Raw genomic sequence first — 25,128 nt, 5'->3', positions numbered from 1 at the left:
CAAAACAGATCTTTGCTCAATTCTATTTTAATATTCAGCAGGCCGGATTAAAGTAACCAGTGTGGATGTGGGCCGTAGTTTGCCCATCCCTGACTTTGAGAAACAAGTGTTTTCCAAGGGTGATACTTAATGGAAAAAGGTTTGAGAACCACTGGATTGCAGAGTACCGGGAATTGGTACCATACTACTTCAATGGTGAAAAGGTACCCATCCTTAGTCCCACAAATAGATACCTCTCTTTTTTTCAAAGTGGTTACTTTAACTACGCCATGTCTAAACTATTGTTCAATCTCTGGTGGTGTAATGGTAGACACTTCTGTCTTTCATGGCATAGGGTAAGGGTTCAATTCCCATTCAGAGTTGCGTCAAAAAGGACATCCTGCTTAAAAAACTAAGCCAAAACATTGATGTGACCCCTGTAAAAGACAACATTTGAAAAAATGTACTCTACTGTTGTCGAAAGGGTTTGTTGCTCATCAAAATAGCAGCACCTACCCGTACCACAGTCTTTCAAGTAAATATGGAGTCGTGTCGCTGCCTTCTGCCCGAGTGCAGCCTTCCCCCCGACCCCCGCGACATTGAGAGAGACAAAAGGTAGAAAACGGATGGATGTATTGAATATTTATCAAGTAGTTTTTAAGTTTCCTTATATTTTTCACGTTGTGTAGTTTTTTGGGGGGGTTATTTCCCTCCGTGCGGTGCGACATGACCTGCTGGCTCTGTGTGGCCTTGAATATGCTCGCAAAGAAAGTGGTGTGCTTTGCTTTGCAGAACTCAAACTTTCTTACCTCTGCCAAAAAGGTTGTTTTCGCCAGGGTTTGTTTGTTTGTCTGTCTGTTAGCAACAACAATGGATGGATTTTGAAGACGTTTTCAAGAATTGTAAAAAAAAAATTGTTTTTAATTCTCTCAACTACAGCACACTTCACTTCCTGCTTACGGTCTTCCACGCCCCGCACCTTGCCGGCCCCGCGCTGTGCAGAGGACCCGGCCAACGCTAAAACGCCAGATAAAAAAACTACCTACCAAGTTTTTGTTTGCCCATAAAAGCTGATACACATAACTTTCTGCTTCTTAAGACCGATACTGATAACTTATTTATATCTAATATTTTTTTGAATGTAGATTTAACTTTAGTCGTCTTTGAAGCTGGCTTTTGGGCAGCTTCTTTAGCAGCAGGCATCTTCGTAGGCTTTCTAAACACCGTCGTAGCGATGCTGGCGTTTCAGGGGACTGATGAGCTTTGGTGTGTTGAAGTTTAATGTTTTCTCGCCTCGCAGAATGTTTGCAGGACATTTGGTGCAAGTAGCACGCAAAATCTAAAACCGTGGAGAAGCCCCACACGATCGACACTATGCAGAAACCAGTGGCGTGCGGTGAGGTTAATGTCTGGTGAGGCACTGCATCATCACAGTCAGATTTACAAACATATGAACCCTAAATAGTATCTTATTCACCATGTGATTGGCAGCAGTTAACGGGTTATGTTTAAAAGCTCATACCAGCATTCTTTACACATACAAACTAGCACACAAAAAAACACATTTAATAAAAAAAACATTATTATGGTCTTACCTTTCTTGCTGGAAATCCAGCCTTTGCGTGTGTACCACGCCGTTTGAAAAGAACGGGTCTTCTGTCCCGAAGTCAAAAGCAAACCTTTTAGCTCCGACGTTGGTCTACCTCTAATTATTACCTCCTGCTTCGATTGAAAGTCAAGTTTAGAAAACTGTTTTATTTTACATATGTAATCCTCCATGTTTTTAATAAAAGTTCAGGCGAGAGGAAATAAAAAAACGCTCCACTTATTATTGGTAACTTTTTTTTTTTTTTTTTTTTTTTCTTCGACAAGGAATGATCTCTGGGATCACTACCGCCCTCTACCACCAGGAGGCCGGATTACTGCGAGCCTCAGACAGTACGTCTTTGGCAGCAGTTTTATGAATGCTCAGCTGAAGAAATACGTTACACACATACAGTTGTTGACAAAATACACTGTACATTATATACCTCAGCTAACTAAACTATGGTTTAGTTAGCTCAGTGGTTCTCAAACTTTTTTTGTCATCCCCCACTTTGGACAAGGGGAAGTTTTCAAGCCCCACCTGCCCCCATCGCCCCAACAGAACGCTAATGCCAAGCTTAACATTTTCAAATTTATTGAACATCAAGAAACATCAATTTGTATATAATCAAACTCAATAACATAAAATAACATCAAGTTCAATAATAAATGAAATAACTTGCATCAAGTTCAATAATAAATAAAATAAGTGTTATAACTTGCATCAAGTTCAATAATAAATCAAATAAAAGTGTTATAACTTGCATCAAGTTCAATAATAAATCAAATAACTTGCATCAAGTTTAACAATAAATAAAATAAAAGTGCCACTTTGCAATCTTTGCAAAAAAAAAAAGGAGGAGCTATGCATTTGGCAAGACAGAGCAAGTGAACATGAGTTTTACAGTACTCCAGCATTAGTGGCTGCAATGAGCCTGTTTTGCACTGCACACCTTTTCAAATCGGGGTTGCAGGCTTGACACTGCCACTGTTAAGTCATGCTTAATGTTCAGCTGAGACCTGTACTTCGTTTTGAGTGAAGCAACAGCTGAAAAGCCTATCTCACACAGATAAGATGTGGCAAAGGGGAGAAGAATGGACACAGCTCTCTGCCCGATGAGTGGATATTGATTAGCCTGCTACCCATCCGCGCAAAAGTTTGTTCCGCTTAGCCCCGCCCCCATTAGTTACTGTTGCTATGTCTGTCAAACTTTCGCTCCTACCTAGAAATTTAAAGCCTACAGGAAAAATAAGTAATTTACATTTATTTATATAGCGGATTTCACAGACAGAATCACAAAGTGATTTACAGTGTGTATAGAAAATGAAAGCATAGTAAAAAAAAAAATCTAAGACTATAATAAAAAAAAAAAAATTTAAAGTGACATTTCCTCCCGTTCCTTGCGCCCCACCTGTCATGTCTCTATTCCCCACCAGTGGGGCACGCCCCACACTTTGAGAAACGCTGAGTTAGCTGATATAGTTCATATAGCAATACAGTCTCACTGCACAGCAGCTCAGCAGTTGTGCACATTCCACGTTGAGGCACAAATCAGTGACGTGCCTCAACTGGCTGCTGATCACCGCACCGTCTCTTCACAGTATTTGAACGGCAAATGTGAAAATAAAAATAAAAATAATCTAAAACTGGTGAAGTTAAATGGAAAATAACTTAAGTATAATCACTGGATACATATAACAATTTAAAAAACATTTTTTTCTTTTTACATTTTTTTTCTTTCCATGATGGCAAGTGAGGCCCCGCCTCCCCTGCCTCTAGTGACTGCACGCCAGAAACAGTAAACAGGTCGGTTACTGCTCGAGCAGAGGAAAAAGAGCGCTTGATTTGGCCACCTACAGCACAGTACGGCTAATCTCGCTTCATTTGAGCACCTTTTTTTTTTTCCTATCGGTTATTTTAGCTTTGTTTGAATATTATCGGATTTATCGGTGTAAGATCACAATTCCTATTAGGGGCCTGATAATTATTTGCCTCATTTTTATCGTGCACTCATGCATAAATCGTCCCTGTGTTGTGTGTGGAAGTAATAATGAAAATATTGCTAAATTGACACCAGTCAGTTAAAACTGACTATTATGGCATCCCTTGTTATTTTATAATAATGCTAGTATATATATATATATATATATATATATATATATATATATATATATATATATATATATACACTGTATATATATATACATCAGTGTTTCCCATAAACTGCCAAGATACCTGTGGCGGTGGGGGCGTGGCTATGGGCGTGGTCACCATGACATCATCGAGAATTTGCATAATTTACGACAATGATATGATTTTCTCTAAAAAGGCTCAAAAAATGTAAACTTACTAATTAATAACAGTTTTGTTTTAAACGTCCATCCATCCATCCATCCATTTTACATTATGAATACACAAAAGATAACTACTACAGTATCAAATTAGTATTAGTATCTGAAGCACCGTCACCACGTGTGTTTATTGACAACAGGGTTATAACGTGGACACGTTAGCTCGTCGTTATGGTAACAGGTGACTGTTAGTGCGTGCGTCTGCCCCGGCCCCCGAGTCAAACAACGGTTAATGAAGCAGCGTCAGGCTGCTCACCGTCAGTGAAACGCTCGGTGAAATCGCGGATTAACGTTAAATATATGACGAGCCGCGAGCGATGCAGCTATAACCTATCTCACCTGGTAGAGCACCCGCTGCGGCGACCCAGTTCCATCCCACCTGACAGTCGCTCTGCTCCGCGTCAATCCCCCCTCTCACCCTCTCTCCCCCCTCCCCCGTCTCTCTCCAGCTGTCCTTTCAAAATAAATGCATTCAAATCCCGAAAATAAAAATTAAGAAAATCCGAGTTGTGGCGGACGTAATTATTTCATGGCGGGCCGCCACAAATAAATGAATGTGTGGGAAACACTCATATAGGGACGGCGTGGCGAAGTTGGTAGAGTGGCTGTGCCAGCAATCGGAGTGTTGCTGGTTACTGGGGTTCAATCCCCACCTTCTACCTTCCTAGTCACGTCCGTTGTGTCCTTGGGCAAGACACTTCACCCTTTACCTCTGATGGCTGCTGGTTAGCGCCTTGCATGGCAGCTCCCGCCATCAGTGTGTGAATGTGTGTGTGAATGGGTGAATGTGGAAATACTGTCAAAGCGCTTTGAGTACCTTGAAGGTAGAAAAGCGCTATACAAGTATAACTTATTTATTTATATATATATATATATATATATATATATATATATATATATATATATATATATATATATATATATATATATATACACTACCGTTCAAAAGTTTGGGGTCACCCAAAACATCTTGTGGAATAGCCTTCATTTCTAAGAACAAGAATAGACTGTCGAGTTTCAGATGAAAGTTCTCTTTTTCTGCCCATTTTGAGCGTTTAATTGACCCCACAAATGTGATGCTCCAGAAACTCAATCTGCTCAAAGGAAGGTCAGTTTTGTAGCTTCTGTAACGAGCTAAACTGTTTTCAGATGTGTGAACATGATTGCACAAGGGTTTTCTAATATTCAAGTAGCCTTCTGAGCCAATGAGCAAACACATTGTACCATTAGAACACTGGAGTGATAGTTGCTGGAAATGGGCCTCTATACACCTATGTAGATATTGCACCAAAAACCAGACATTTGCAGCTAGAATAGTCATTTACCACATTAGCAATGTATAGAGTGTATTTCTTTAAAGTTAAGACTAGTTTAAAGTTATCTTCATTGAAAAGTACAGTGCTTTTCCTTCAAAAATAAGGACATTTCAATGTGACCCCAAACTTTTGAACGGTAGTGTGTATATATATATATATATATATATATATATATATATATATATATATATATATATATATATATATATATATAGATGCAAGAAAATAATTCAGATTCCAGGTAATTAATCAGGAATCATAGTCTCCAAAATAAATTCTACATTCACGTGCAGGTCAATGTCTTTTTTTTTTTTTCCTTTTTTTTTCTCCGTCTGCTCTCTTTTTTTTAAATCCACGTCGTCACGAGTGTCTCTCTTGTGTTTTGTGACCGTGTTTCTCACCGCCGTAGATCAAACGGAGCGGATTAAAGTGTGAGCCGGCAGGAGGAATAATGATGAATATTTTAATCACGCTGACTCGCCGAGCATGTGTCATGTGTACGGTCACCATGGCGACAGGATTTTATCCACGCGTAAGCCGCTCGGTCGGCATTATCGGTTATGCAACTTCTCAATCCTTTTGTAAAAAAAAAAAAAAAAATAGAAAGAAAAATGGGAGTTGTAAAGGGGGAGTGGTGCCTGCAGGTTTGTTTGTGTCCTTATCTATTATTTATGTGGACGCCATGATTGGGTATGTGATGATGATGATGATGGCGGTGTGTTTCTGCGGCAGGTGGGCGACATCGTGGTGGTGAGGGAGGATGAGACGTTCCCATGTGACCTCATCCTGCTCTCCTCCAGCCGACAGGATGGCACCTGCTACGTCACCACCACCAGCCTGGATGGAGAGTCCAGTCACAAGGTGCCACCAGAATATGACACGCTAGTAACAAAAACTGTTGGTGCACAGAACACGTCATTTTGAAGGTGTGCAAAGTTGTTATCTTTAGAGGGAGAATAAGTACTTTGTATTATGGTAGATATTCCTACTTTTTGATTATGTTAAGACTTTATAGTCTCTTTATAGAACAACTTATAGAACATCCCCACCTTCTACCATCCTAGTCACATCCGTTGTGTCCTTGGGCAAGACACTTCACCCTTGCTCCTGATGGGTGCTGGTAGCGCCTTGCATGGCAGCTCCCTCCATCAGTGTGTGTTGTGTGTGTGAATGGGTGAATGTGGAAATACTGTCAAAGCGCTTTGAGTACCTTGAAGGTAGAAAAGCACTATACAAGTATAACCCATTTATCATTTATCATAACTTTTAAAAAAAATGCTCTTGTCATGTTAGTGTAATGCATTTGCCACATTTCTTTTATCATTAACATTTAACACTATCATCCTTAGATTTATTCCAAATATAGTATAAATACATGATGATTTAAAAAGATCTAGTAATGTTACAATTTTGTTTTTGTAAAACGTAATTTTTTTGTAAACATTTTGTTAAATTTTATTTTGTTCAATACCAGCATTTACTTTGTAAAAATCCCATCATTATTCTTGTAATTTTGCTATATTTTTTTGTAATGTTGCAACGTAACTTTCTTTAAGAGACTTGCAAAATGTTACAACTTAATTCTCGTAAAATAATGCCTTTTTTCCCAGTTATAATATCTTATGACTTTGGTCTTAAAAATCATGAGTTTGTTTTCTAATACATTTAGTTATGACTTTAGTATTATTGTTTATATTGTAAAAAAAAATAAAAATATTACAACTTTATTCCAACAAAATGACAAAATGTTTTAAAAATGGTTAATTTTAACATTTTCTATGTGAAAATTACAACTTTGTTCTTTTAAATTACGCCACTTTTTACATAAACATTTTTTGTTTTTTACGGGTAATAGGTTGTGATATAATATATAATAATATCACAACCTAATACCCGTAAAGTCAGAACTTTACTTTTGTAATATCACAACCTAATTACTAGTAAAAATCAATTTTTTTATTTTACGACTATTCTTTTTTTAAATACAGAATTATTACTGTATTGTCATAATCCAACTTTTTCGTTGCTACACAACAACAAAAATATTACTTTTACAAGAAAAACTTGGAAATTACACTTTGAATATTCCAACTATATTATGACGGATTCCTGTTTTACCCCAAACTCATTCATGTGAAATTACAACTTTTTGATTCACGATTGAGAAACGCACAACACAAGTTTATTTCGATCACGTTTTATGCATTTGTAACAGTACTTGACAGCTCATCAGACCAAAAATGGTATTTCTGTCATCCATGTTGGTAGTTTTTTTTACTAATACGTACATGGAGCCTGTAAGGTCCAAGTGTCTGTTTTTATAATAGACAATTAGTGGGATTGGCATAAATTTGTTTCAAAATCTAATGTTCACCATCTTAAACCTTTGTCAACTGTACAGGCATTTTTAGAATCAACATTCTTGACTTTTAAAGGGGAACTACACTTTTTTGGAATTTTGCCTATCGTTCACAATCTTTATGAGAGACAAGAAGACAAATCATTAATTTTTTTTTGCATTCTAACATGTAAAAATCGGCTCGTTCGTGGTGGCTAGCAATGCAGCTAATGGGAGCAATCAATTCTACCTCTAAATCACTTTAAAAATGCATTCAAAAACCGTCAACAATACTTCATTTATGTTCCGTAACCTGTATAATAACCAAACTGTAGCGACATTGTTATTATAAGAGCGAACACTGAGGAACTCTTTTTCTACCGTAGTAACACATCAGCGTGCTTTGGTATCAGCCGTAAAAGCTAACTACGAGCTCGACAACACAAAACGTGTTTGAGTTTGTAATGCACAACACTGCGATACACCACCAATCTGTACTGACTGAAAAACGAACAATCATATGACAGTATCTGTAAAGAATTAGCCAACATTTCATGTTTTGTTTTCACACAGCTAGCCAGACAGCGTGTGTACTGTACTTGTAATAACATGCATGACGAGCTGCGTGTATCATGATCGATATTAAAGTGTGACTCACTCTATGAACAGTTGTTCGTTTGGTCCAGCTGGCAGAGGACGTTTTTTTCTGGTTTATTTCGGTAAGCGCTTCATTTATGTCGAAAGAGCATGTCTCCAAGTTCCACATTAATAGTGTCAAAGTCACTTTCATCTCACTCTCTCGGCTTTTGTCTGCTCCGTCTCACCCTTTCTTCGCGCTTGCTTCTAGAAGAAGCAGTTCATCCTCCCTATATTCAGCTTCAAAAAGATATGGTTGGGAATCCTCATTTGTCCAAAAATAGTCGTCTTCATTGTCTGTTATCAATTCTGCCATGATTAGAACAAACACGCGTTTGTTTCCGGAAGTTGGAACACAATTGTTGCCAGAAGTCGGACGCGCACTGCTATGGAAACAGAAATCAATGCGCTGAAGAAATCAGTTCCAGCATTGATTAAAATGACCAAAATATGGTAAATATTGAACATATTGTTATGAACGTGTCTGTTACTTCATTATATATAGACTTGCAGTGTGTATATAAAACATTGATGGAGGATTTTGAGGTTGTTTTAGAGGGCTTTGAAGGTGACTCCCATTTGTGGCATCTTCCAAGCTTTTCTTTATCATTAAAATCCTTCAAAAAAAAAAAAGACTTGTGTTCTTGTCTCTCATTATGATTGTGAACGATAGGCAAAATTTTAAAAAAGCGCAGTTCCCCTTTAAGTGCAAAAAGAAGTAAACCACTGTTAATGTTAAGATGTATATGTTAAGGTTAAGATGTAAAAACATTAAGATGCTCAGCAAAGTACCCACCCGCCCTTGGGACTCCCTAATGACATCACCACCCTCGCAATGCTGCATGCAAGCTCCAGATGAAGCCTGGGGGAGGTTGGAGCTCATCTCCATTCCCCTCTGCCATTTTGTCCAAGCTGCCCGTCAACTGTGAAGCCAGCTGCTCTCAGTAGCTATAGGTGACATTTTCCTTCCCATCTTCCTCCTTCAGACCTATTACGCCATACCAGATACCATGGCCTTTAGGACCGAGCGGGAGGTAGATTCCTTACATGCCACCATCGAATGTGAACAACCACAGCCTGACCTCTACAAGTGAGTGTGACACACACACACACACACTGCTGGATGTTGTTTGAGACACACACACACAATCTCCTTGCCTCTTAACTGCGTCATTGTCATGTTCTACTTTGCTCTTTCAGATTTGTGGGACGCATCCATATTTATAAGGACAAAGATGAACCTGTCGCGAGGTCAGTGTTCTTTTTTTTTTTTTTTACATTTAATTTCGTACAATGAAGGCCAAAACCATGAATAAATATATCCTAGTCCAAATTTGAATGAAAATGAACATTTGTTGAATTATCTTTGAGAAATGCATCTTCATTAATTGTGACAATTTTTAATAGCATTTAAAAATTTGCTTTGCACATATGTTCTTGGAATATTTGACTTTTTTTATTGTGATATTACAATCTAATTGTTAGGCTCGCAAAAACAGAAAGGGAGATGTATACGTCCTAAAGTATTTGATTTACCAATTTGGGATAAAACAAAAAACAATGGCACTGGGTGGAGGAACCTGTGCCATGGAAAAACAAGGGAACAAAGTACAAAAACAAAGTGTCCATAGGAAGGCGGTAGTTGACTGAGCACAAAAAATAAAGTAACAAAAACAACAATACTTGCACGTGAAGCAGCAGGAGAAAAGTTTGCCTGGTGGGGGGATCATTAAGGAACAAACCAGCAACAAGCAGGTGCAAGTAATCGGTATAAATAAGCCACCAGTGATTGCAGCCAGGTGTGCTCATGCCTTCCCGCCTTCCTCTGCTGCCATGGCAACTAATGAAAGAGAGCTAACAAAAGCACAATGAGCAGAGTGGCCAAGGAAAAGCAGGTAGAGAAAAAACACGTAACAGTACCCCCCCTCTTAATGGACACCACCTGGCGGCCTACCCAGCTTTTCCAGAAAACGTCTGTAGAAATCGGTGAGGAGTGATGGATCAAGTACGAGAGACTGGGAAATCCCTTCCAGTCCACCATGTACTGGAAACCCCTGACCCTTCTTCTCACATCCAAAACTGCCTGGATTGTAAATGCCGGATGGCCGTCAATTATGACTCTTAATATTCCAACAGTTTCTTTAAAATAAATAATTTTAAAAAAAGGTACAACTTTATTCTCCAAAATGACTATTCAATTATTTTGAAATTACGACTCTTGCTTGTAGTGTGACATATTTTTTTCCTATAAAAAAAATACAAGCTTTAAAATGACAATATTTGTCCCTTTTAATATTATAGTGTTCTTGGAATATAATTACTTTTTCTTGAAAATTAAGAATTTATTTTCTTAAAACCCAATTGTTTTCCTCCTAATATCAATCATTTAGACTACAATTTTTAGATGTATTTTTTGTTGATATTTTCACTGTCTTTCCACATTTGTGTTAAATATAATTAATAAACAATGTTGTCTGTTTTGCTAGAAGAATTACAAAAAATTATATATGAACAATTCTTTTATGAATTGTTAATCAAATTTCAGCACGCTTATGTTAAGCCCTTAACGCCAAAAAACATTATAAACACTAGGACTTGTTTTTATGATTTATGTTTTCAATGTTTATGATGTATGTTTTTATTGATCAGTGGCACACTTCTCCTGCACTCTTTCAGACCCCTCGGGGCTGAGAACTTGCTACTCCGAGGAGCCACACTGAAGAATACGCAGCATATTTACGGTGAACATTAAAGTGACTTCTTTGGCGGCACATTGAGAGAGATGTTGTCAAAGTAACCAATTGTTGTTTACCTTTTACCTCAGCTGTTGCAATCTACACCGGCATGGAGACCAAGATGGCACTCAATTACCAGTCTAAATCACAGAAGCGCTCGGCTGTGGAAAAGTGAGACGAATGGCTTGTCTGACCGCTTCCAAATTCCAATCAGTGGAGAATCTGTTTGTGCGTAAAGGTCACGCACAGGATTGTCTCATCGGGCGTCTTTGTCTCCCGTCCCCGCAGGTCCATGAATGCCTTTCTGATTGTTTACCTGTGCATCTTGATCAGTAAAGCCGTCATCAACACTGTTCTTAAGTACGCCTGGCAGTGGTCTCCGGACCGGGACGAGCCGTGGTACAACCACAGGACGGAGAACGAGAGGCAACGACACGTGGTGCGTTCACTGACACTCAGCACAATCCCTACACAGCAGGTCTAAGTCCACCCTACAATTTTCATGAATTACATATTTAGAATGTATTCTACTTAAACAACCCCAGTCTTGTACATTTCCAACTTGTACTCGTAATATCACAGATTTATTCTTATAATATTACAACTTTAGTTTTCTCAAATAGGGACGTTCCTGTCTTCTTACTGTAACGATGATTTGATTCGATTCAGAATGATGCGATTCAGGGACGATAACATTTTTTAGAACAATACAATCCGAAATGATTTAGTGAGTTGAAATTGATTCAGTAACTTAGCCAAAAATGTAAGCAGTGTGACTGAAATAAATACTGTAGATATTGGACCCTGCAGGTGAAGTTTTATTTTATTTCTTATAAGGGAATTAGCGTAAATTACAGAGGTTAAAATCACCCAAGATAATTATAGCAGCATCCAGATATGTATTTCAATGCCCATCATGTACACGACACTCACAATAATACATTGCGGTTCTCGGTGCAGATGAAATGGCCGTAATTTAGATATTCCACATTTTCAAAGCAGGAGTTTGAAATCATCTTAATGTCCGTGCATCAGGCTTGTTTTTTAACGAGGGCTGCCGTTCCTTCTTGCTAAGTCCTGCCGCTGAGGTTGGAGTTCATCCATCTTATTTTCCGGAGACTCAACATTTGCCAGTATTATAACCGGAAGAGTTAGCCTTCCTTTGATAACTATGCACCGGAGTCTATGGTCCGCTCTTCCCCGTCAGCCACGCTTTGGCTTCGGCTAGTGGTCGTCTTTTTTTCCCCGTCTGCAGCGGCCCGAGCGTCTGGTTAGCACAGCATGGTAGCTCAGGGAAGGACCCCAGTCAAATTTTCAGAAATTGCTGTGCTCTTTCTGCTTTATTAAGGTCGCCTAATCATACTCAAAAAAAGGTTGTTTTTTGAGTATGTCCTTTGAGCCCTGCGCAACAATGTAAGGAAAATACGTAACAGTTGACTCAGACATCTCTTCGCCCTCTGGGGAGCACCATCTTGGCTCTTTTCGCACAAAGTTTACTGTCTTTAATTATTTGAAAAGTGCTAAAAGTGCTGTTCTTGAAGCCAATGGTTTCTTTTCTAGTGTCGATAAAATCCAATTAATTACATTTTAAATCAAATTTAAATCTTCTGCAAGGTCAACTCATACTTGCCAACCCTCCTGATTTTTCCGGGAGACTCACAAATTTCAGTGCCCCTCCCGACAATCTCCCGGGGCAACCATTCTCCCGAATTTCTCCCGATATTCACCCGGACAACAATATTAAGGGCGTGCCGTGATGGCACTGACTTTAGCGTCCTCTGTAACCTGTTGATGCGTCCGCTTTTTCACCATAGGCCCAGTCACATGTTGCATGCGACTTCTGCGTACACACGAAAGTGACTGCAAGACATACTTGATCAACAGCCGTACAGGTCACACTGAGGGTGGCCGTATAAACAACTTTAACACTGTTACAAATATGCGCCACACTGTGAACCCACACCAAACAAGAATGACAAACACATTTCGGGAGAACATCCGCACCGTAACACAACATAAACACAACAGAACAAATACCCAGAATCCCTTGCATCCCTAACTCTTCCAGGCTACAATTTACACCCCCGCTACCACTTTTTTGGTAATGTTATTTTACTCTCATTAAATTATGACTTTGTTATTATAAAATTGGGACTTTTTTCTTGTTTTATTATGACTTTATTCTTTTAATAATAATAATGTATTCATTAAAATATGACTTTTTCTCAAAATATTACGGCTATACTGTTTTACTGGTAATTGTGTTGTTATAACATGACTATTAGCTTGATTCTAATTAATGTTGACTTACGATCATTCGCATGATATTACGGTATTATTTTCTTTTTAGAGTTAACCCAGTACTGTCCCAGTCATATTGTACCTGTTAATGCTCGTGTCATCTGCAGGTGATCCGAGCTTTCACAGACTTCCTGGCCTTCACCGTCTTGTTCAATTACATCATTCCCGTGTCCATGTACGTCACGGTTGAGATGCAGAAATTCCTGGGCTCCTACTTCATCACCTGGGACGAGGAGATGTTTGATGAGGAGCTGGGGGAAGGCGCTCAGGTCAACACCTCTGACTTGAACGAGGAGCTGGGGCAGGTACTCGCTTTATCCGACCTTTCCCGAAACGTTCTTCGGAGGTTTCCTTAGCTGTCATCTATCCTCTCACTCCCAGGTGGAGTATGTTTTTACTGATAAGACGGGGACTCTGACAGAAAACAACATGGAGTTTATCGAATGCTGCGTAGATGGGAACGTCTACATCCCGCACGCCATCTGCAACGGTCAAATCCTTAGCGCTGCCTCCAGCATAGACATGATAGATTCCTCACCTGGAGGATACCGCAGGGTAAGTGCGTGTGTGTGTGTGTGTGTGTGTGTGTGTGTGTGTGTGTGTGTGTGTGTGTGTGTGTGTGTGTGTGTGTGTGTGTGTGTGTGTGTGTGTGTGTGTGTGTGTGTGTGTGTGTGTGTGTGCATGTATTTATACACTTCTTGAAACATCAACAAGGAAAAGTACCTTCCATATGAGGACCGGTGAACAAGTTAAGACATAAATCATGGTCCCAATACGGAAAACCATTGCATCTAATAGAGAATGTCTCATTTGCACCCCTGGTGGTGAAAGCTATCAAAATTAGGTTGGTCCCAAAAAGGAGGGATTTTTCAAATTGACTGTGTCTGTTTTAAAAGTGCTCCACATCTGGCCAACATATGAAATAACAAGTGTGTATAAGAAATTGAAATGCGCCCCCTTTGGCCAAAATTAATTAAAAATAAATAAATAAAAATGTATATAGAGACATACTGTAATAACTTGTAATAAATAATGAAGATTAAAAACAAATTACAAACAAAAAATGAAATAAAAGCTTACGGTACCTTTTTTATATTTGCATATTATGTATATATTATTAATGTTGTAAATATAAATCTTTATATATCTAGAAAGGGTGGTCCTAAAGAGGTAGGCATTTTTCGGAGGTCTCAAGAAGGTAACAAATACAGGAACGTGTATGTGTGTGTGTGTTTTCTTTAGCACTTGCAGTGCACATTTGCACCACAACACAGCTACAATAGTAAACTTACTGTAAGCAACACCAAGCTTTATTATCTATGCATGCGGATTCTAATCATTAATTTTCATGTGTGTCTGCAGGAGCACGAGGACCTGTTCTTCCGGGCCCTGTGTCTGTGTCACACGGTGCAAGTGAAGGAGGAGGAGACCGTGGACGGCATCAAGAGGGGCATCCACCAGGGCCGACCCACATCCTTCTACATTTCTTCCTCGCCAGATGAAGTTGCGTTGGTGGAGGGAATGAAAAGGTAAATGTTGGAGAGTTGGATCGCGCAGAGTCTGCATAATGTTGTAGACGATTATTGTAAAGAAAGGGGAGTCGACTTTATTTGGAAGGTTGCCTTCTCCTATTATTACAACTTTAGTCTTGTGTCTAGTTTTTTTTTTTTTCCTAATACATCTTTGTGACTTTATTTTCTCACAAAATAGATTTTTTTTTCTCACAATATTACAACTTTATTATTTTTAAGTCCGTTTTTTTCCTTGAAATATTACAACCTTTAGTCTCTGAAATTCAGACTTTATTCTTATAAGGCTTTGTCTCGTAATATTATGACTGTATTGTCATAAAATGTCCTTTTTTCCCCTTGTATTACTACCTTTCTTCTAAAATTAAGTATTTTCTCCCTTGTGCTATTATTTTATATATTTTTTTGAAATTCTCATTATTATTGAGACTTTTTACCTTGTGATATTATGACTTTAGTCTTCTTAAATTGAGATGTTTTCCTTGTAGTAATAACTTCAAATGTTTTTTTTTTAATAAAAACAATTTTATAAACTCTAAACTATTACAAATGTATTGTTGTTGTTTTTTTGTAATAAATTTATTTTAAAAATATTTAAAAAATTTGTGGGGTAGGAACAATCTATTTGGCACAAAAACAGGAGTTCAAAACGGTTTTGATTGAGCAGGATAATTATTTCCTGAGGAGTTGTCATAGAAAAGTTCTACTTTCTGTAACTAATGTATTTAGACAGGAAGCTATTGAAATTGGCCCTAGTTTGTGAATGCGAGTGTGAATGTTGTCTGTCTATCTGTGTTGGCCCTGTGATGAGGTGGCGACTTGTCCAGGGTGTACCCCGCCTTCCGCCCGAATGCAGCTGAGATAGGCTCCAGCACCCCCCGCGACCCCGTAAGGGACAAGCGGTAGAAAATGGATGGATGGATGGGCTATTGAATTAACAGTGCCTCTGCTGGTTGCACCCAAGTATTGCTCTTGAATTTGCTTCAAGATGCAGTTAATCTTCAATCAAGCCAATGATTCTTCTATGTTCATGCCGTACCCTGGTATAGATTGAAATATGTAAATACAGTAAGTCTGTGGTATTTTCTACAGCTACCCTTTAAAAAGTGAAAGTGCTAACACGCTAAGGCCAGTGTATCCGAAGCAGCATGCTCATATAACTTGGCTCTATTTTAAGTCAGGACACCTTAGTTGGTCTTTGGTTGGTGAACGTTGGGGGATGTTGTTGCGCTCCACCTATTGCTTTCCCAGATGGTGTGTAATGTGTGCGCACTGTCATCACGTTTCCATTAAAAATGACATCGGCAGCTTTGTCCAGCTTGTGTTTCATTGTGCATGTATTGATTTCTCCCTTTCCTCTTGTTCCCCAGGCTGGGCTACACATACCTGAGACTGAAGGACAACTACATGGAGATCCTGAACAAAGACGATGAAATTGAAAGGTTCGTCTGCAAAGTGGTTGCTGTGGTTACGCCACCGGAAAGCAAAATGCCATTGATTGGGATGTGGGCATGAAGGGAGAAGGAATAGCTAAGCTGTGAACTGCAACACTTGTTTTTTTAATGTTTAAGTCATGCTTGATTTGATTGGAAGAGGCGGCTCTGTGGAGGATGATCCATAGAAACTAAATGTTTCAGACTCAGCCTCCCTTGAACTCTTTAGTCATCAATAGTCATCTTTTTTAAGGAAACATACTGTAGATAGGAGATGGAGAGGCGGGGGAAGGTGCATTCAGCAGAGACGACGCTTTGCATTTTATCCTTCCTCTTGCAAGTTCTTAATGGAAATAATCCGCACCTCAACAGGATTGATATCAGGGTGTGGAGGAACACAATTATTTCCACTATGCTGGTGAATATAAATAGAAAGAGTTGGTTTCAGGGTCAAACTATCACCTGGTCAATGAAAATACAAATAATCAGTTGCAGGGCCCAACTGTTGCCATCATAAATCTTATATTGAATTGAGTCAGGAACAGTAATTCCATAGTATTTTAACTGATAAAATAGCAGTTGTATCCTACTAGTATTTTGCCTTTATGACAACTTTGTATGGCATACATATGACTTTATTCATGTATCTTTTGTTTTTTTCCCATTCATTGTCCCCACCCTGTCTCCATAAACTCACAACTGTACTGCCAAAATAATGCTCAAACAAAGATAATTAATTCAATTGTAAAAAAACTAAAATAAATCAATTGAAGGGTTCTTTTAATGCTGACACTTTTTCTGCCCCAGGTTTGAGCTGCTTCATGTGCTCAACTTTGACTCTGTAAGGAGGAGAATGAGCGTCATTGTCAGAGCGAGCTCAGGTGAGTCAAGCTGACACATAAAGTAGTTGCTGATTACAGGAAAAAAACGTATCCACACCTTCCACCCCCCAAAAAATAAGACATTTTATTTTGCCTGGATTCATTCAAAAAATCAAATGGAGAGGCATGGATATCAGTTTTACTATGTTTTTTGTCAGGAGAATACCTGCTCTTCTGCAAGGGGGCTGACTCTGCCATTTTTCCCTTGGTGGTGTCTGGGAAGTTGGAGCAGGTGAAGGCCCGGGTGGAGCAGAACGCTGTGGTAAGTCCATCTAGGATACAATTTGTAGCCCTTTATACTGTAGGACAAGGAACCATATTTTTTTAAATGGACGCTGCACACAAATAATAGCAATGAATTTGAATAAAAATTATATCATGTTTTAATGATTTTAAGTGTGAGGTTGAGTGGGGGGGGTAGTACAATTGTAGGCGTAGCAGCATATCATGCATTGTTGTGACTATTCCAGGGTAATGCTGTCGACAAAACAACAAAGCTTATTTTTTACCACCATTTCATAGTGCCTCACTCTAAATCAACAGGAACAGAGAGAAATGTGTGTCGTAATTATCTAATATTTGATCATCTTAAGTCAAAATTTAAACTGCATGCGTCGTCTGTGGTTCTGTCGACAGGGTTCCAGGTCCGATTTCCGCTTGAGCCATCCTAATCTCAGCCGTTGTGTCCTTGGGCAAGACACTTAACCCACCTGCTCCCAGTGCCATCCACACTGGTTTAAATGTTACTTTAAAAAAAATTTAGATAATGGGTTTCACTATGTAAAGCGCTTTGAGTCAGTAGAGAAAAGTGCTATATAAATATAATTCACTTCACTTCACTTATACTATAAGACATGAAGTTACATCATTGGGATTTCTCCCAGCCAATCAGCAAATTAAGGTATTATTAAAAAAAAAAAAAGTGATTACAAATGAACATAAAACAAAAATGACAGGTTATTATACTGAAGTAATATTGGAAGCATAGCAGCTTATGCATTATTGTGACTATTTCAGCATAATGCTGCAAACCGTTAAAAAGGTTTAGAAATGTTTCTTGAGCTTGTCATACCATGTGGGTCAAGATCAACAGAAAAGTAAGGGGACTTGTGTAATTGTTGGTGACTTCAGTCCAAATGTCCGCCACACACCTAACTATAAGACAGTAGACCAATAGTATTAGTAACCACAATAAAACAGGTACATTTAATAACAATAATAAAAATATTGATAAACTGAAGTATTATTGGAGGAAAAGCAACATATCATGACTTTTGCAGCATAATACTGCGCACCACAAAGAAGCTTTTTTTTTTTTTGTCAGAGTTTGGTTCAAAATCAACAGAAGTAATTTATCATATTTGTTAACTAAGGTCAAAATGGACACTACAGAGCATAATGCAGTGGTACGAATAAATAATTGAAGTTGTTTATTAATAAATAAAATTATATACACTACCGTTCAAAAGTTTGGGGTCACATTGAAATGTCCTTATTTTTGAAGGAAAAGCACTGTACTTTTCAATGAAGATAACTTTAAACTAGTCTTAACTTTAAAGAAATACACTCTATACATTGCTAATGTGGTAAATGACTATTCTAGCTGGAAATGTCTGGTTTTTGGTGCAATATCTACATAGGTGTATAGAGGCCCATTTCCAGAAACTATCACTCCAGTGTTCTAATGGTACAATGTGTTTGCTCATTGGCTCAGAAGGCTAATTGATGATTAGAAAACCCTTGTGCAATCATGTTCACACATCTGAAAACAGTTTAGCTCGTTACAGAAGCTACAAAACTGACCTTCCTTTGAGCAGATTGAGTTTCTGGAGCATCACATTTGTGGGGTCAATTAAACGCTCAAAATGGCCAAAAAAAGAGAACTTTCATCTGAAACTCGACAGTCTATTCTTGTTCTTAGAAATGAAGGCTATTCCACAAAATTGTTTGGGTGACCCCAAACTTTTGAACGGTAGTGTACATATACAATTAAATATTGTTTAAAGATAGAGAGTGAGTTATGCAAAATCATCATTGAAGGCATAGCAGCCTATCATGTATTATTGATATTAATCCATTTTACTGCTTAGAGAAGGTGAAGAAAGCAGTATTGTAGTTGAATTTTTTCAGGAATGTTTGTTAACCGTTTTTGTCGTTGTGGCAACAGGAAGGCCTGCGGACCCTGTGCGTGGCCTACAAGAAGCTGTCGGAGGTGGAGTACCGGGAGGCGTGTCGGCACTTGACGGAAGCCAAGCTGGCCCTGCAGGACAGGGAGCAAAGGCTGGCTGAAGCCTACGACGTCATCGAAAGAGACTTTGTACTTCTGGGTGCCACGGCTGTGGAGGACAGGTTGGTCTCACCTGGGCAGCCAAATCAATTCAAAGTAATAACAGAAATTAGGTGCAGGCAGGAGGCGTCCATAAAAGTATACAAACTAGCGCTGATCCAAGTTAGGACTGTTTAGCCCTGTCGGGAATCTACACTCTACTGAGCACACTTCTAGTTTCTCTGTTTTTACACGGGTACAAGACCGACAGTATTGATCCTATAAAGCAGCTCTCTACAGATCGATTGGTGGCCTGACAGTTCCTAATAGATAAACAGGAGATGGTGTAGGACAGTGAACAGTGGCACATTGATAAGTTATCACCACTTGCTCATGGATTGATTGTAGTTTTGATGAATGCTTTAACCTCCAAAAACCCCCTCCCCGCTCCGCTAGAGGCTCAGCGGTTATTGACTTATTGATGCTCAGGCTCCAGGAGAAGGCGGCCGATACCATCGAGTCGCTGCACAAGGCTGGAATAAAAGTTTGGGTCCTGACGGGGGACAAGATGGAGACGGCGGCGGCCACCTGCTACGCCAGCAAGCTCTTTCGCCGCAGCACTCAGATCCTGGAGCTGACCAAGAAGCGCACAGAGGAGCAGAGCCTCCATGATGTTCTGTTTGAGCTGAATAGGACTGTTCTCAGGCAACGATCCATTTCTGGGTAAGGGCGGGCGTTGCACTTGTGCCACATTAGACTACAACGATAATAATCTTTTGATTGATGCCGGCGGTGACGTTATCCCTGCAGGTTGTCTGTCGACTGCCTCGACTTTGGTCTTATCATCGACGGAGCCACGCTGTCGGCGGTCCTCAAGCCCAAGCAGGAAGTCGCCGGCCATGGCAACTACCGAGAGATCTTCCTGGAGATCTGTCGCAATTGTAGCGCCGTGCTCTGTTGTCGCATGGCGCCACTGCAGAAGGCACAGGTAAGCGAGAGATGCGTCAACCCTAATGCGGCTCCCATGGCGGCCAGTGTTCCGAGTGAATAGACATTTTCCCCTGCAGATCGTCAAGCTGATCAAGGCCTCCAAGGAGCACCCCATAACTCTCGCTGTCGGCGACGGAGCCAATGATGTCAGCATGATTTTAGAAGCACATGTGGGCATTGGTGAGCTCCTCGATTTATTAATACAATGTCATCACTGTTTTTTTTTGTTCATCCAAATGAAATGACAAACACAAATGTTGTACTAGTTGTTTAGATAAAAAGAACAAACAAAAACTAAATGGTTCCATTGGGCAGCAGTTTTTGTCACGTCGTATTATAGATATTAGTACATTATTGATATTTAATCAGAATACTTAGTGTGTGTATATGTATATATGTCCCCCGCAACCCCGAAGGGGACAAGGGTAGAAAATGGATGGATGGATGTATGTATGTATATGCATGTATATGTTCGTATATGCATGTATATGTGTAAATATGTGTGTGTATATATATATATATATATACAAAACCAGTGTAGTTGGCACGTTGTGTAAATAGTAAATAAAAACAGAATACAATGATTTAAAAATACTTTCAAACCTATATACAATTGAATAGACTGCAAAGACAAGATACTTAACGTTTGAACTGGTAAACTTTGTTATTTTCTGCAATTATTAGCTAATTTGGAATTTGATTTCTGCAACATGTTTAAAAGCTGGCACAAGTGGCAAAAAAGACTGAGAACGTTTAGGAATACTCATCGAACACTTTTTTGGAACATCCCACAGGTGAACAGGCTAATTTAGAAAAAGTGGGTGCCATGATTGGGTATAAAATCAGCTTCCATGAAATGCTCAGTCATTCACAAACAAGAATGGGGTGAGGGTCACCGCTTTGTGAACAAATGTGTGAGCAAATTGTCGAACAGTTTAAGAACAACATTACTCAACCAGCTATTGCAAGGAATTTAGGGATTTCACCATCTACGGTCCGTAATATCATCAAAAGTTTCAGAGAATCTGGAGAAATCACTGCATGTAAGCGGCAAACCAACATTGAATGCCCGTGACCTTCGATCCCTCAGGCGGTACTGCATCAAAAAAGCGACATCAGTGTGTAAAGGATATCACCACATGGGCTCAGGAACACTTCAGAAAACAACTGTCAGTAACTACAGTTTGTCACTAAATCTGTAAGTGCAAGTTAAAACTCTACTATGCAAAGCGAAAGCCATTTATCAACAACACACAGAAACGCAGCAGGTTTCGCTTCGGAAAAGTGTTCTGTGGTCTGAAGAGTCCACATTTCAAATTGTTTTTGGAAACTATGGACGTTGTGTCTTCAATCAATCAATCAATCAATCAATGTTTATTTACATAGCCCTAAATCACAAGTGTCTCAAAGGGCTGTACAAGCCACAACGACATCCTCGGTACAGAGCCCACATACGGGCAAGGAAAAACTCACCCCAGTGGGACGTCGGTGAATGACTATGAGAAACCTTGGAGAGGACCGCATATGTGGGTAACCCCCCCCCCCCCTCTAGGGGAGACCGAAAGCAATGGATGTCGAGTGGGTCTGACATAACATTGTGAAAGTCGAGCGGAGACGGGTCAGCAGCGCAGAGATGTCCCCAACCGATGCACAGGCTAGTGGTCCACCCGGGGTCCCGACTCTGGACAGCCAGCACTTCATCCATGGCCACCGGACCTATGCAACTCCCCCTCGCAAGGGACAGGGGAGAAGAGGAGAGAAGAAAAGAAACGGCAGATCAACTGGTCTAAAAAAGGGGGGTCTATTTAAAGGCTAGATTATACAAATGAGTTTTAAGATGGGACTTAAATGCTTCTACTGAGGTAGCATCTCTAACTGTTACCGGGAGGGCATTCCAGAGTACTGGAGCCCGAATAGAAAACGCTCTATAGCCCGCAGACTTTTTTTTGGCTCTGGGAATCACTAATAAGCCGGAGTTCTTTGAACGCAGATTTCTTGTCGGGACATATGGTACAATACAATCGGCGAGATAGGCTGGAGCTAAACCGTGTAGTATTTTATACGTAAGTAGTAAAACCTTAAAGTCGCATCTTAAGTGCACAGGAAGCCAGTGCAGGTAAGCCAGTATAGGCGTAATATGATCAAACTTTCTTGTTTTTGTCAAAAGCCTTGCAGCCGCATTTTGTACCAACTGTAATCTTTTAATGCTAGACATAGGGAGACCCGAAAATAATACGTTACAGTAATCGAGACGAGACGTAACGAACGCATGAATAATGATCTCAGCGTCGCTAGTGGACAAGATGGAACGAATTTTAGCGATATTACGGAGATGAAAGAAGGCCGTTTTAGTAACACTCTTAATGTGTGACTCAAACGAGAGAGTTGGGTCGAAGATAATACCCAGATTCTTTACCGAGTCGCCTTGTTTAATTGTTTGGTTGTCAAATGTTAAGGTGGTATTATTAAATAGATGTTGGTGTCTAGCAGGACCGATAATCAGCATTTCCGTTTTCTTAGCGTTGAGTTGCAAAAAGTTAGCGGACATCCATTGTTTAATTTCATTAAGACACGCCTCCAGCTGACTACAATCTGGCGTGTTGGTCAGCTTTAGGGGCATGTAGAGTTGAGTGTCATCAGCATAACAGTGAAAGCTAACACCGTACTTGCGTATGATGTCACCCAGCAGCAGCATGTAAATACTAAAGAGTGCAGGGCCAAGAACCGAACCCTGGGGAACTCCGCGCGTTACCTTGACATAGTCCGAGGTCACATTGTTATGGGAGACGCACTGCATCCTGTCAGTAAGATAAGAGTTAAACCAAGACAAGGCTAAGTCTGACATACCAATACGTGTTTTGATACGCTCTAATAAAATATTATGATCGACGGTATCGAAAGCGGCGCTAAGATCAAGAAGCAGCAACATAGATGACGCATCAGAATCCATCGTTAGCAATAGATCATTAGTAATTTTTGCGAGGGCTGTCTCCGTAGAGTGATTTGCCCTGAAACTGGATTGAAAAGGTTCACAGAGATTGTTAGTCACTAAGTGTTCATTTAGCTGCTGTGCAACAATTTTTTCGAGAATTTTGGAAATAAACGGAAGGTGGGAGACCGGTCGGTAGTTTACCATGAGTTCAGGATCGAGGTTAGGTCTTTTGAGCAGAGGATGAATAACCGCTTTTTTGAATGCTAGGGGAACAGTGCCGGAGGAAAGTGATAAGTTTATAATATTTAACACTGATGGACCTAATAATACAAACAGTTCCTTGATAAGTTTCCCAGGAAGTGGGTCAAGTAAACATGTTGTTTGTTTTATCCCACTTACACGCTGTAATAATTCCTCTAATGTTATTTCATCAAAAATAGAGAGACTATTTTGGAGGGCAGTGTCCGTCGTATATACAGTCGTATTTGTGTTAATAGAACCCAGTTGTAGCTGGGATGCGTTGTCTTTAATCTCCTTTCTAATGAGTTCAATTTTCTTATTAAAGAAATTCATAAAATCATCTGCCGAGTGGGTGGAGCTACTGGGAGGAGTCCCTTGTTGGGTTAGCGATGCTACTGTACTAAACAGAAATTTAGGATCGTTTTTGTTGAGGCGGATGAGATTTGAGTAGTATTTAGCTTTAGCTAAGGTAAGCATGCGTTTATAAGTTATTAAACTATCACTCCATGCTTGATGGAAAACCTCAAGTTTAGTCACGCGCCATTTGCGTTCCAGTTTTCTACGTGATAATTTATGAGCTCTAATTTCTTCTGTAAACCATGGGGTGCGCCTTTTAGGGGCCCTTTTTTGCTTTAGCGGTGCTATACTATCAATAATTTCGCGCAAGGCATCGTCAAAGTTGTTAGTGAGGTTATCAATAGAGCCGACATAATTTGGGAATGGTGCCATTACAGAAGGCAGTAGGTCAGCAAGAGTCATCGTTGTGGCAGCATTAATGTTGCGGCCGCTATAGCAGTTATTATTATTATTAGCTTGTTGACAATGAGTCAAAACTTCAAATTTTATAAGGTAATGATCGGACATTACTTTAGTATATGGAAGTATCATAACTTTGGAGGTGGTGACACCCCTGACAAGCACTAGATCTATTGTATTACCGTTGCGATGCGTGGGTTCATGTATTATTTGTGTAAGACCACAGCTATCAATTATGGTTTGGAGCGCCACGCACTGAGGGTCCGATGGGGTATTCATATGGATATTAAAGTCCCCCATTATGATTATATTGTCGGCGTGCGTCACTAGATCAGCAACGAACTCTGAGAATTCACTGATAAAGTCCGAATAGGGCCCAGGGGGCGATAGATAACAGCCAGGTCGAGAGGTAGCGTTGTGACAGACCTCATAGTAAGCACCTCAAACGATTTATATTTATTATTTAGGTTAGGGGTAAGGTTGAATTTTCATTGTATATTAGTGCGACACCCCCTCCCCTTTTAAGAGGACGGGCAACATGCGCATTCGTATAGTTAGGAGGAGATGCCTCATTGAGCGCAAAAAATTCGTCTGGTCTGAGCCAGGTTTCGCTAAGACCAATGACGTTAAGATTGTTGTCTCTAATGACCTCATTAACTAATAACGCCTTGGGAGACAATGATCTTATGTTTAAAAAGCCCATATTATAGGTATTGGGCTGTTTTGACGAGTTTTTGTTAAGATTATCCGTAGTGGCAATATTAACAATGTTGCGTTTATTATGCGTAGTGCACTTTAAATAGTTTCGACCATATCTAGGAATTGATATGACGGGAATTTTCCGATTGTTTGCTTGGTGC

General features: G+C 39.7%; 1 protein-coding gene across 5 annotated transcripts in view; it reads left to right on the top strand.

Annotated features, from left to right (window-relative positions):
- LOC133664826 (phospholipid-transporting ATPase IH-like) overlaps window positions 1-25,128 on the top strand; it is an 88,800-nt gene that overhangs the window by 45,175 nt on the left and 18,497 nt on the right. For 4 of the 5 annotated variants that reach the window (XM_062069762.1, XM_062069761.1, XM_062069765.1 and 1 more), the window contains exons 6-21: window positions 5,964-6,092; window positions 9,192-9,295; window positions 9,406-9,456; window positions 10,882-10,946; window positions 11,030-11,111; window positions 11,229-11,379; window positions 13,349-13,546; window positions 13,623-13,796; window positions 14,604-14,770; window positions 16,141-16,212; window positions 17,011-17,084; window positions 17,243-17,346; window positions 19,252-19,433; window positions 19,840-20,073; window positions 20,161-20,338; window positions 20,418-20,520. In XM_062069762.1, coding sequence (XP_061925746.1) covers window positions 5,964-6,092; window positions 9,192-9,295; window positions 9,406-9,456; window positions 10,882-10,946; window positions 11,030-11,111; window positions 11,229-11,379; window positions 13,349-13,546; window positions 13,623-13,796; window positions 14,604-14,770; window positions 16,141-16,212; window positions 17,011-17,084; window positions 17,243-17,346; window positions 19,252-19,433; window positions 19,840-20,073; window positions 20,161-20,338; window positions 20,418-20,520 — 2,068 coding nt within the window. Of the gene's footprint in view, window positions 1-1,241; window positions 1,376-5,963; window positions 6,093-9,191; window positions 9,296-9,405; window positions 9,457-10,881; window positions 10,947-11,029; window positions 11,112-11,228; window positions 11,380-13,348; window positions 13,547-13,622; window positions 13,797-14,603; window positions 14,771-16,140; window positions 16,213-17,010; window positions 17,085-17,242; window positions 17,347-19,251; window positions 19,434-19,839; window positions 20,074-20,160; window positions 20,339-20,417; window positions 20,521-25,128 lie in introns of those variants that run through there. The other variant, XM_062069766.1, reaches the window with a different exon arrangement.

This window comes from Entelurus aequoreus, linkage group LG14 (assembly GCF_033978785.1).
Source record: "Entelurus aequoreus isolate RoL-2023_Sb linkage group LG14, RoL_Eaeq_v1.1, whole genome shotgun sequence".
In the NCBI taxonomy this organism is placed as follows: domain Eukaryota; kingdom Metazoa; phylum Chordata; class Actinopteri; order Syngnathiformes; family Syngnathidae; genus Entelurus; species Entelurus aequoreus.
Note: the sequence above shows the minus strand (reverse complement) of the source record. Positions and strands in the feature narration are given on the sequence as shown.